The sequence below is a fragment of the Nuphar pumila genome, chromosome 8 (assembly GCF_984573655.1).
Source record: "Nuphar pumila chromosome 8, dmNupPumi1.hap1.1, whole genome shotgun sequence".
In the NCBI taxonomy this organism is placed as follows: Eukaryota; Viridiplantae; Streptophyta; class Magnoliopsida; order Nymphaeales; family Nymphaeaceae; genus Nuphar; species Nuphar pumila.
In genome coordinates this window covers 27,264,369-27,278,359 of record NC_143256.1, presented here as the reverse complement: position 1 = coordinate 27,278,359, position 13,991 = coordinate 27,264,369, and the positions used below count along the sequence as shown (strand labels likewise).

The 13,991-nt window shown below is 39.3% G+C and overlaps 1 protein-coding gene across 1 annotated transcript in view; it reads right to left on the bottom strand.

Annotated features, from left to right (window-relative positions):
* GLYR1 (glyoxylate reductase 1) overlaps positions 1–13,991 on the bottom strand; it is a 56,587-nt gene that overhangs the window by 2,604 nt on the left and 39,992 nt on the right. Inside the window, exon 6 of the mRNA XM_090016119.1 lies at positions 9,115–9,193. Coding sequence (XP_089872245.1) covers positions 9,115–9,193 — 79 coding nt within the window. The remainder of the gene's footprint in view (positions 1–9,114; positions 9,194–13,991) is intronic.

The following is a 13,991-nucleotide window of genomic DNA, read 5'->3' as shown; positions in this document are numbered from 1 at the left end:
CCTCCCTTGCAAGATCAACGGATTCTTACCATAATGAGCTGCCTTTCCCCCAAGCCAAAGACCGAAAACAAGACATCTTCTATGACCTACCTGTCAGAAATATCGACTTGCAAGTGTTAAAGGTGAGGTAAAGAGAGAGGAGAGAGAGAAGAGAGGAGATAGAAGAGAGAAGTCGGGGGCAATAGGGTTTTCCCTCTTTTACTTATTATTTATAAGTGTTGTACAGGGTATGACATTACACAAGAAATAAAAATAAATTACAAACATGCCACCGCCCACGCATCCCAAGATGGATCCTTGGAATGTGGTGCGGGTCGGATCCATGATCCAAAACTAACAGCCTCCCTCAAGTTGAGTATGGTCTTTGATCATGCTCAACTTGTCTTTGAGTGCCCAAAACTGATGAGTGGATAATCCCTTGGTAAAGATGTCAGCAACTTGCATATCTGACTGAACATATGCAGGTTCAATTTCTTTTTCTTCCACCTTTTGCCTAACAAAGTGTTGATCGATCTCGATATGCTTCGTGCGACAATGAAGGATGGGATTGAAGGCAATATTAATAGCGCTCTGATTATCGCAAAGAAGCATAGAGGACGAGATCGGTTCTTGTAATTCTTGCAGTAGATGTCTCACCCATGTAACATTGGTTGTTCCTGCTGCCATTGCACGATACTCTAATTCAGTACTAGATCGCGCCACTGCCTTTTGCTTCTTGCTACTCCATGTTACAATATTATTGCCGATAAGAATGCAATACCCCGAAACTGATCTGCGCTCGTCAGGATCACCAGCCCAGTCCGCGTCTGTGTAGGTGAATAGTCGATGCCCTGACATATAAGTTGTGTCCTTGGTGTACATCAAGCCATCTCCAATCGTACCCTTTAAATACCGAAGGATCCTTTTTACTCCTTCCATATGTACATCTGTAGGAGCATGCATAAACTGTGAAGCCTGATTGACAGAGTATGCTATGTCAGGCCTAGTGAATGTTAAGTATTATAACATCCCTACAACTCGACGATACAAAGTAGGATCATGATTTAGAAGGCAAGGTGTGCTAATTGGTTTACAATTCTCCATCCCTGTAGCAAGTAAAATATCAATGGTGTACTTATGTTGGCTCAATGTAATAGTCGCATGTCGACTATCAACTTCCACGCCCAAAAAATACCGCAAGGGACCCAAGTCTTTCATCTTGAATTTAGCCATCAGCATAGACTTAACCCAAGATATGTGAACCTCATCATTCCCGGTAATAATGATGTCATCAACATATATAAGTACCCAAACAATAGTTGAATCACTTTTGAATATGAACAATGAATGATCTAGAACACTTTTAGTGAACCCATGATGCTGGATCTCCGTGGAAAAACTCTCAAACCAAGATCGAGAAGCTTGTTTCAAGCCATAAAGAGAGCGTCGAAGTTTACATACCCAATTGGATGAATCATGCATACTATAACCAGGTGGCTGCTCCATGTAAACTTCTTCCTTTAGTTCACCATGTAAAAAAGCATTTTTAACATCAAGTTGATTGAGTGACCATCCATGTTGTAACGCCAATGCAATGATAATCCTGACGGTGCCCAATTTTACTACTGGGCTGAACGTTTCATCGTAGTCCTGCCCATACTGCTGTGTGAAGCCTCGTGTGACCAGACGAGCCTTATAGCGCTCAACACTGCCATCCGGTTTATGCTTGATCTTGTACAACCATTTGGATCCTACAACATTCTTGTTATCTGGCCTTGGTACAATTTCTCATGTATTGCATTCATGTAATGCTTCCATTTCCTCATTCATCGCCTCTACCCAGGCACGGGAATGTACGACCTCATGAAAAGAGGAAGGTTTTGTTTCTTTGGACACTCTGGTTAGAAATGTTTGAAAATCCAAAGAGAAATTGTTATAACTTACCCAGCGATCTATAGGATGTCTAATCCGAGTGGAACGTCGTAGAGGAGTCTCATCATTGACTGGATGAGCTCTACGAGAATAAACAAGACCAGAAAAACGTGAGGATGTTATTGTAGGAGGAATGTCTTCCATATGAGGATCCACATCGAAAGTATAGGGTTCATTGTCTGTCAATAAAGATGAATCCTCATAAGGCAACGAGTCATATAAAAGTGAGTCACTGAGCCAAGGATCATAACTGTCCTGTGTATCTGTGGAAGATGAACCCAGAGTGTCAAAATTTTCATCATCAAAAACAACATTTCTAGATACCCGAATTTTGCCTGTATGAGGATCATAACACCTGTATCCCTTATAGTCATCTGCATACCCAAGAAACTTGCACTGTACAGCTCTATCTTGAAACTTATTTCTCAATGAATGATCAATGTGAACATAACATACACAACCAAAAGGATGTAGTTCTTCATATGATGGATGACAATTATAAAGAACAAAATACGGAGAATTTTCTTCAAGGATGGTCATGGGCAACCTGTTGATAACGTAAACAGCTATATGGAAAGCTTCGGTCCAAAGAGAAAAGGGAATACCCACAGTGTGCATCATGCTCAAGGCTGTCTCAACAATATGCCTGTGTTTTCTCTCAGCTACTCCATTTTGTTGAGGGGTATGAGGGCAAGAAATGTTACGTGTAATGCCATGCTCTTTCAAATATTCACTAAAATCATGGGATATGTATTCTCCCCCCCCATCACACTGGAAATATACAACATTGGTATTGAATTGGTTTTGGACTAGTGCATGAAACTGTTTGAACAACTTGAAAACTTTATGTTTGTTTTTCATGAAGTAAATCCAACTAAATCGAGTGTAAGAATCAAGAAAGAGTACATAGTATCGAGATCCAGAAAGAGAGGCAATGGGCGCAGGACCCCAAACATCTGAGCATATAATCTCAAAAGGCTTTGTTGTTCTTTTATTGATACTATGAAAAGGAAGTACATGACTTTTGCATAAATGACAACTTGGACATTTTGACTCTAAACTGACTGCGGGTATTAGACCTTTAGCAGACAACTTGTCAAGAAAAACTTGACTACAATGACCCAAACGAAGATGCCATAAGTCTGGCTTATTAAGTTTCAAGACTCTAGATGAAGAACTATGATCTGTGGATCGACTCAAAAATGTTGGAAAGGAAGGAGCTGAAGAAGCCACGGCTACGGCAGACGACGTCTTCAAAGGCACATGAGATTCTTCAAAGACGTACATGTTCTCGCGCCATTCACCTTTAGCGAGCGTCTTCTTGGTGTGAAGATCCTTAAGATAAACAGAAGGAGTAAATTCAACGGAAGAATTTGTTTCATCAACTAATTTAGACACAGATAGAATATTCTTTTGAATAGCAGGTGTGAGTAAGACATTTGCCAAGCGTAATTGAGATTCAGGCAAAGAAAGGGAGACATTTCCAGTGTGAGAGATGGGGTGGTGAGATCCATCTCTTATGACTATAGTGTCATTTCCAGTGTAAGGAGTCAAGTGAGAAAATTTACCTGCATCAGAAGTAACATGTGCTGCTGCCCCTGAATCAATATACCATATACCTTCATCATTTTGGCGCAAGTTCATCTGATTGAAAGTAGTCATAAGGATATTTTGCACGTCCTGTGGAAGAACTTGTCCCTAAGGAGTGCGTGCAAAAGACTGAGTTTCCCTCTGCCCTGGCCTCTCTGTTTTGTTCCGGTTCTGAGGATTGTACCAGTAATTTGCTTTAACATGTCCCCGCTTATTGCATAGAAAACAAGTAGGAACATGTCCCCCTCGTGGTACACTGCCTGAGCCAAGGCCTCCTCCACCTGGTGTAGGTAGTAACCTCATTTGTTTATAGTTGTTCCATTGGGACGAGGAGGAGTAAATGAAACTCCTGTTTGAATAGGCCTATGTGCCATCATCACAGGATGAGTATCATCTGACGCGTGTTCCTGATTTAAATTGACCTCATATTGCAAAAGCTTAGATTGAAGATCATCAAAACATGGAAGAACTGAGACAACCTGGAGTGTTGTGCAAAACATGCGATATTCAGGTCCAAGGCTACCTAATACCTGTTGTACCATGTCCTTATCTGATACAGGACTTCCAATGGCAGCTAACTGATCTGTAAAACCCTGACATCCCCCATGAACTCTGTAATAGATTTGTTTCCTTTTCGCATGGATTGGAATTGCCACTTGAGTTGCAAAGCCCGAGATTCGAAAACTTGAGAAAAAGAATAAGCTAGTCCATTCCACAACTTGGCAGCAGATTGATCATCAGAAATAGTTTGTAAAACACGATCAGAAAGTGTGGAAGTTATGTAAGCAACTAATGTCTGATCCCGTTGTACCCATATGTCATAAGCAGGATTGGTGGTTCGAAGTTGACTCACCTTCCCATCTTCACCTGTTATTTCTTGCATGATATGTGTAGGTGGAGCGGGTGATCGCCCATCTAGATGCCCATAAAGACCATGACTGCGAATAAAAGGCACAATCTGACGTTTCCAAAGTAAGTAGTCATCATGAGATAACTTGTGGGTCATGAGGTGAGTAAGAAAACTAGGGTTCAACTTGGAATCCATGGATTATATGAAGAATGAGAAGCCAAACTGTTCTAACAGTGTATTGAAGAGAAAACAGCAATTGCTGTGTGCTGAAAATAATATCAGCACACACGTTACACAGAGAAAAAGAAACAGCAATGTTGCTGTGTGCTGAAAATAATATCAGCACACACGTTACACAGAGAAAAGGAAACAACAATGTTGCTATGTGCTGAAAATAATATTAGCACACACGTTACACAGAGAAAAGGAAACAGCAATGTTGCTGTGTGCTGAAAATGATATCAGCACACACGTTACACAGAGAAAAGGAAACAGCAATATTGTGTGCTGAAAACAATATCAGCACACACGTTACAAAGATGAATAGTAACGTGCGAACCAGAAATAAAAGAAAGGATCAGAAATATTTTGGGGAGAAAAACAAAAACTCGGCAGACTGAAACAGGATGTTAAGACGTGCGTACCAGAAATATTGAGAATGAGAAGAATAAAAAAGGGAAACTAGAATGACGTGAAATCATATTAAGAAAATGAGAAATAAAGAAATCTGATTAAGGGAAACAAGACAGAAATAAAGCCTACGTCCTTTTGACGCACGTGCTGGTCCTTATAGGTCTTCTAGATGATTGACGCCGCGCCTGTGCTCTGATACCATGTCAGAAATATCGACCTGCAAGTGTTAAAGGTGAGGTAAAGAGAGAGGAGAGAGAGAAGAGAAGAGAAGAGAGGAGATAGAAGAGAGAAGTCGGCGGCAATAGGGTTTTCCCTCTTTTACTTATTATTTATAAGTGTTGTACAGGGTATGACATTACACAAGAAATAAAAATAAATTACAAACATGCCACCGCCCACGCATCCCAAGATGGATCCTTGGAATGTGGTGCGGGTCAGATCCATGATCCAAAACTAACACTACCGACCTACCGCCTTCCCGCATGTAATTGTGGTATTCGTTCCAACAGAAGAAACTTGAATGATGCTTAGCTGGTCTTTTCGGATGATAAGCCACAATTGGACTGAGACGCGGCCCAGACTCCCACGGGAAGCAGCAGTGGAGAATCTTGGACAATGGGCGAAAGCCCGATCCAGCAATATCGCGTGAGTGAAGAAGGGAAATGTCGCTTGTAAAGATCTTTCGTCGAGTGCGCGATCATGACAGTACTCGAGGCTCGAGGAAGAAGCCTCAGCTTACTCCGTGCCACCAGCCACAGTAAGACGGGGGGGGGGGGGCAAGTGTTCTTCGAAATGATTGGGCGTCAAGGGCACGTAGGCGGTGAATCGGGTGGAAAGTGAAAGCAGCGAGTAGGGATTCCCCTACAGAGAGCCGGATGAGGGGAGACCTTCACGTCAATTCTCTCGATGGAGAGTGCTCCAAATCGATCCTCTGCTCAGGATGATGATGATCGAAACTGGGAGCATCGGGGAAAATTCCGGTAGGCGGCCAGAATTTGATCGGCAAGTAGATCGAGCGACCGGACGGCTGCAACCAATTGTTGAAAATCCACACTTGATCGCACTATGGCCCCATGCTTTTGTATCTGCTACTTTATCCAGTGCCAACATAATGGCACATGGCTAGCTTATTAAGGCTAAGGCTAAGGCAAAAGCATTAAAAAAAGACTATATACGACTTGTAATGATTGGCAACAAGAACTTCTACAGAAACAAAATTCTCCGACGCAGCTAAGGAATGAATGAAGTCCACTCCAGCTAGGCATGTTCTCCCTATTTTGATCCTTCTTCTGACATAAAGAATGGGCGGGTAAGGAGCCAGAGGGAAATGATAGTTGTTCGAGCGAACGTGAAAGGAAGGTTTTGATGTATATTTCAAGAGTTTCATCATACCAATACAACTTTGTACCATCCATTCTGGTGTGGTTGGATTCTTTGAAATGCTTTCTTGATTGATTTGATTCCATCTAGAAAGCATTGTTGTCAATTGGTTTGGTTTGATCTTGGTCCAAAAGACACCCCCTCTGAAGCCCAACAAGACGGAAATTCTGAAAGACAGGAAACTTCCAAAGCAGGTTTTCCCACCTTTTCCTAAGAAACTTTTTTTGACCAAGCACAAAGCCTAGCAGTGAGTGTAGCCTATAGCAAGTGTAGCCTTCCTGCTAGTGTAGCCTACTCTTTCTCCAATATGAATGCAGCCTACGTGGAGCAAGCCTCCACATGTGTAGTCTGTGTGGAGCAAGTTGTAACTGTGAGTGACGATTCTTCTTCTACATGAGCTGTCCTCCGTCACTCCCCCGCTTCGCAGAAGTCAATTGTAGGCATCATAGCAGAAGTTGTAGGCTCCACCCCGAGTTACGATCAAAAAGTCATTTGCCTATCTATTCTAACGAACGAAGGTGGATTATAGAACAACCTCCAACCTTGAGCAATTCTTGTGACTTATGAAAGGCTTCCTTCAGCAAACAAGAACTGCAAAAATCGATTCACCAGCGAATTGGAACCCGGTGCCGCATTAGGTTAGGGAGCTGGGGGATAATAGCTACTGAAGGAACCGTTGGAAGGTCAGGTTTGTTGCGAAGAAAGCTTCCAATCAATTCTTACACCAATCGAAGACAAGCGCAAAAGCTCGCTCCGCGTAGGCTCCACTCATTGTAGAACAAGGGTAGGCTACACTCGCAGTGAGAAAGTCACAGCTTTTTTCGTTCAGCATTTATGTCAATCGGCAGAACACTCACTTCTTAATCAGCGGGTACGACTTCCAGGGATGGACTAACATACCTTCACCTTTTGGAAATTTCTCCTTTGAACCTAATCCTTTGATTCTTGTTCCCAATTTTCCCTTTTGGGAGGGACCAGAATACCGTATGTGATCCATGGAGGGTCAAAATGAGGAAAGGAGGCAATCCAGATTCATCGCAGCTATCCAAGAATGGAACCGTCATCTTGGCAGGAATTCCTTCAAAATTGGGAACCCACGGGTTTTTAAGATTTTTCATACCCATATTTCCTATCATTTCAACCTTTCACTCTTAAAGTCAGGAACCAAGATACAGATAAGCGCTATTTATCATTCTCAAGTAATTCTCCAGCGCGAGGCTCCTATTTACTCCATGGATTTTGGCGTTCCAAGGACAGGAAAATGTCTCTAGAATGCACTTAACTGCTACCTGTGAATCAGCCTCAAGCTTTATCTGATCTTCCTTATGTCTGCTCCCATCTTGTCACCTATTACTGGTGGGCCATTCTTGCTTTTCATTTTTCACCATATCCCTAGTTCTCATAGGCAACTCTCAGGCATGATGTAATATCTAATCCAACAGCAGAGTGGCTCCATGAGGCTCAAAAACGTGCTGAGCTAAAAAAGTGGTGCCTCGAGATGGTCGACTCTTCTTGTCCCCCTTGCCGGTGGGGAATTCGCTCCTAGGTTGTCGCTCTACTGCGTCTGGCCCTTCCTGGATCCCCTCCCAGTGGGCTTATCCACCGTTTCATTCGCATGTTATTCCTTATCATCTTTGAGCTTTAGCTTAATAATGGCCGCAAAGCGGTACCACCCACCCTACCCTACCAGGCTACCACCTATAGGCGGTCGTCCATCCTACATCCACCCAAAAAGGAACTGCAGTGATCTTGAATCCATCGTCCTTGTAGCAACACCCGAACTTGCATTGATTTTCGATGTCACGATCGCACACTCGATGAAAGAGCTGTACAAGCAGCATTGCCCTTCTTCACTCATGCGATATTGCTGGATCGAGCTTTCGCCCATGATGGACGGCACACAACACACGCCCATTAATCATTCACACAGTAGGGGTTACGCAGCTACCCCATACTCTCTCTCTCTCTCTCTCTCTCTCTCTCTCTCTCTCTCTCTCTCTCTCTCTCTCTCTCTCTCTCTATGTGTGTGTGTGTGTAATATATTTATTTATTTGCTACAATCATTTCTATAGATAAATCTGAACACTTGCTCCATTTAGCATGGATCGGCATTTGAATCACCAAATTCCAACACTAGAGCAGGTTTTTCCACCGATTAAAAAAAGCAATGGCTGTAAATACGTCAAAATTTTCTTAACTCAGAAAAACATGTTTTTTGTTGAAATCACATTCTAAGTATTGATTCCCACTAAATTGAGCATGCTGAACACATCTATGACATCAATTGAGTCAAAACAATGTGTCATCAAATCCCAATTCATATATATATTGGATGATAGGGTGCACCCGGAGTACCTACTCCCACCACATAGAAGCTTTAGATTTTCAAATTTCTTTGAACTTTTTTTGTTGATCAGACCCTATAGATATGATCTATAAGCATTATTTAGTAGAAAACAAGTTTTGGATCATGTGATTATAGCATACACTATGTTTTTTAAGACCTTTAAAAATCAACAACTCACAATGTATCAAAATTTCATGACTTAAAAAAACTATTTTTATGTCCAAGAAACATGATCCAAAGCATGATTCCTATCAAATAAACTATGTTGAGTATATTCATAAGGTTTAATTGAGAAGATACAACTTAGAACCATGATTTCTAGTACGTGGGAGTAAGTATTCCTGGAGCACTGTAGCACTACTATATATATATATATATATATACACAGCTCGTAGACACTTACCAAAATGTCCAGCAAAGTTTGTTGGTTCAGTCCACTTCTGTCAGCTAGAACGAGTCCTTCTGTGAATGCATTCATCATACTGCAAAAGAGGGGGAAAAACTACTTAGATCTTAACTTGGTGGAATTTACATTAATCCATGTTAAACCTGATTGGTAGCACAAGTTTAATAAACAATAGAACACCATCATGGTAGTAAATTTTATGTGTTCTTGCACACCTGTATAGGTGTGGTGAAGGGAGAAAAGGGGTTGGTGGGGAGGACAGGTGCGGGGTGTGTTGAGGAAGAGTGCCCGTTTTGTATACAACTTATGATTGTTAGAATATGGGTTTTTATTATATATATATATATATATATATATATATATATATATATATATATATATATATATATATTGTGACTGTAACAGGTTTTACCCTACAAGGGTATTTTGGTCTTTTGACCACTGTAATAGGTATCGCCTATTAGGGGGTTTTTTATTTTCTTTGTTTTTTTCTTTGTTATATTGTCAAGGGTATTTTTGTCCTTGACAATATAACATTTTTATAGCTGTTGGGAGCTCCCAACAGCTAGATTTCTAACTGTTGGAGAGCCCCCTCCCCAACAGCCATATTTGGGAGCCTCTCACTCCTTCCGTTGTCTATAAATATAGGCTTGAGCCCCTTGTAAAGTAATGCATTTTGTGTGCATTTACCATTCAATAAATATTATATTTTTATGTGTTGTGTGTTCCTCTAAGCCCCTAAATGGCTATTGTGCTTGAGCCGCTTTTGTGGGTTTGTATTTGTCTTTTGTTTGAGGTGTATGAAGGCTTCTTGGTGGTTATTGTGCTTGTGCCCTTTTTGTGGGTTGTATTCGCCTTTTGTTTGGGTGTGAGAAGACTTCTTGATCTCATTACATGGTATCAGAGCCATCACAAATTTGATCGTGGTAAAGCTTGTTTGTGTGGACGTGAGATTGTGGACTCATGGTGCCTAAAAGAACTCCAGTTTTGTTATCTTATTTTCCCTCTCTACTTCTATCTTTTTCTCTCTTTCACTTCTTGTATCTATGGAGGATGAACAAAAAGTGATTGCCACCGTGCCCGTGAGATTCAATGGCACAAACTATGTGATGTGGGCATCCATAGTAAAACACAAAATTTGGAAAAATGGTCTATGGGGCTTGGTGGACGGATCCGAGAAATAACCAAAGCTTGTGCTTACCAATAATGAAAACGGCAAAGAGTCATTTCCGACTACGAAAAGAGATGAAAGTAGTGGAAGGTGGGTCATTCTAAAATCAATTTAAAATTTTCATTAAAAATTTAGATCTGATTCCGAAAGAGATTTTTTATCAAATGATTTTAAAAATTACCTTGATCAACAAGGGATTATTCATTAAATATCTTGCCCCTACACCTCACAACAAAATGGGTTAGCCGAAAGAAAGCATCGGCACATTGTTGAAACTACTAGGACTTCTAATTTCTAAAAATGTTTGTAAAAGATTTTAGGCAGAAGCCGCTCTTACTAAAGTCTATTTTAATTAATAGAATGCCCTCTACTATTCTTAGAAATATTTCTCCTATTGAAAAAATGTTTAAAATCCCTTTCGATTTTAAAAGATTAGAATCTTTGGTTGGAAATGTTTTGTCCTTTCTAACAAAAATGATAAGCTTTTCGCCAAAGTCATTCATTGTGTTTTCTTAGGCTATGCCAAAAACCAAAAAGGATCTAGGTGTTATGATATTGAAAATGACAACTTTATGTTTCAAGAAATGTAACTTTTCTTGAAAAGGAAAATGGTTTTGAAAAACTTGAGTCTAAAAAACCATGTGATTACTCTTTTTTTCGATTTAGTGCATGATAATGTTGTTGAGCATGATATTGTTGATGATTATGTGAAAAATGATATTCATGATATGCATAAGAGTGGCAATAATGACACTCATGAAAGTAACATTCCTATTGTTGAACCTCACAAGCAAATATAAACTTATTCTCATCGTACTCAAGACATTCCACCATGTGCATTAGAAAGGCATTCCCAAAGTAAGACATAGATCAATCTAGTGTTAGAAGATCTACGAGAATATCCCAAGCACCTAGTAGGTTTGTATCATAATTTAAACTCAACTATAGAGTTTGTATCATGGTCATTCACTCCTATGTCAAACCATCCTCCTATAGGGAAGCCAAAAATCATCATAAATGGATTGAAGCCATGAATAATGAATTAGAAGCTTTAGAAAAGGCTAAAACCTAGGAGATTCAATCTCTACCTATACGAAAAAAAACCAGAGGGTGCAGATGAGTGTATAAAAATCAAAACAAAAAGTGATGAAACACTAGAAAGATACAAAGCTAGGCTAATGGCTAAAGGATTTAGTTAACAATATGGAATAGATTATAAAGAAACATTTACCCTAGTAGCTAGGATAATCACAATTAGAACTCTTATCGTTATAGCATCTATTAGAAAATGACCTATTTTTCAAATGGATATTAAAATTGTTTTTCTTAATGGAACCCTTAATGAAGAAGTCTATATGGAGTCTCCTCTTGGGTTATTAGGTTTGGCACATGGGATAGTTTTTCGTATACGAAAAGCTTTGTATGGCATAAAGCAAGCCCATAAGGCTTGGTATGATCGTTTTAGCAGTGTGATGGTTCAACTAGGATTTAAATCTTGTTATACTGATATTGCATTCTTTGTTAAGTCTTCTAATGCAGGTATAGTCACCTTACTCCTCTATGTGGGCGATATGATTATCACAGAAAGTGATAAATATGGAGTTAGTCATATCAAAGATATTCTCAAAAACTACTTCGATATAACAGATCTTGGTTTTTTTATATTTTCTTGTAATTGAAGTTGCTTACTCCTCTCGTGAAAATTTTTTGTCCCAAACTAAATATGTAATAGAGATAATTGAAAGGTCAGGACTTACTGATAAAAAGATAGTTGATACGCCAGAGGTCATCAATGTAAAGATGAAGAAAGATGATGGAGAACCTCTGAAAGACCCAACTCCATATCGCCAAATAATTAGCGCCCTAACCTACCTTTCTATTACCCGTCCTGATATTACTCATGCTATTCATACCAATGTTGTAAGTATCATATTATATCATATAATACGGTCCGATACGTATCGTTACTTTTGGGTTTTGCGATACGATGCACACTTGTATCGTGATACAAGTGTGCATCGTATCCATATCAGGTGCATCATACAATACACCCTTGTATCATGTTGTATTGTACGATACAAGGCGTATCATACGATATGGGTCTAACGCACTTAAAAAGGACTCAAAACTCAATTTTTAAGTTTTGGGTTTTAAAGGCCTCTTATGGGCCGACTTCTGCATTTCTCTAAAGGTTGTTAGAACGGAACCCACACACCCTCTTAAGGATCTGCATTTCTCTCGAGGAGAGGGCTTTTGCGATTTTCTCAAGAGTGCATTTCCACCACTTTTTCACTCAAAGAAAGTAGGTTAAGGTAAAAAATCCTTATTATTTGCTTCTTAATGAGTTTTTTTGGATAAGATGGGCATCAGAGGATCCAACATGGCAATGAAGCACTCAAGTAATGAGTGAAAACAGATTAAAAATCAAATGCAACTATTGCAAATTCCGTATTGCTATAACTCATCAACATTTAGTCGAGCAAGCGGATGTCATGGTTCGGAGATGGTTCTATGATGTCTACATTCCCTTCAATGCGAAAAATTTCTTTCATTTTCAGGTTATGGCAGATACCATAACCAATATCGGGCATAGATATAAAATGTCTTCATATCATGCTTTGAGAGAAAAAGTTTTAGATGCTAATGTGAAAGAAGTAAAGGCATATTGTGATGAAATGAGGTAGTCATAGAGAGAAACTGGGTTGTAGCATTATAGCAGATGGGTGGACAAACAGAAAGTCAAGGACCTTAATAAATTTCCTTGCCTATTGCCCCAAAGAAACTATATTTTTAAAGTCAATTGATATGTCTAATACGCCCAAGACAACAAATGTATTGCTCAGAGTTTTTTATCAAGTTGTGCAAGAGGTTGAACCTCAAAATATTGTGCAACTTATTATCGATAATACAACAAATTATAGGATAGCATATAAATAATTGGCAGAAAATTTTGGGTCATTCTTTTTTATCCAATGTGCTGCCCATTACATAGACCTCATGCTTGAGGACATCAACAGCATGGATGAGGCGAAGCAAACAGTTGAATGCTGCCAAAAAATTACTAAATTTATTCACAATCATGCACGGGTTTTCAGCCTAATGAGAAAGTACACTAGTGGTGTTGAGTTGATTCGTAGTACAGTTACTAGATTTGCTACGAATTTTTTTAGAGTAGAAAGTCTAGTAAAGAATAGAGCTGCACTAAAAAACATTGTTTTCATGCATATCCCCTTGTACAGAAAAGAAAGCCTAGTGAAATTGTAGATATTGTATTCAAAAGTGAATTATGGGATTCATGTGTAAAGTTGTTGAGAATAATTATACCTTTGGTGAAGGTTCTTCAATTGGTTGACAAGGAAGACAGACCAGCTATGGGTTATTTCTATGAGGTCATGGATAAGGCAAAAGATGCCATTAGAGATAATTTGAAGGAAAAAAAAATTTACATACCTATATGGAACATCATTGATCAAACGTGGATTGGGCAACTTCATCAACCTCTTCATATTGTAGCATATTATTTAAATAATGCATTTACATACTTCCCTACGTTTAAAATGCACAAGTCAACAAGTGTAATATCGTGTATTTTTTCATGATTTTTAAAATCGAAAAATATATTTTTTTTAAATGCTATATTTATTTAAATTAATAAAATCATGGGAAAATATATTATTTTATAGGTAACGTCAACTGGGTCGGG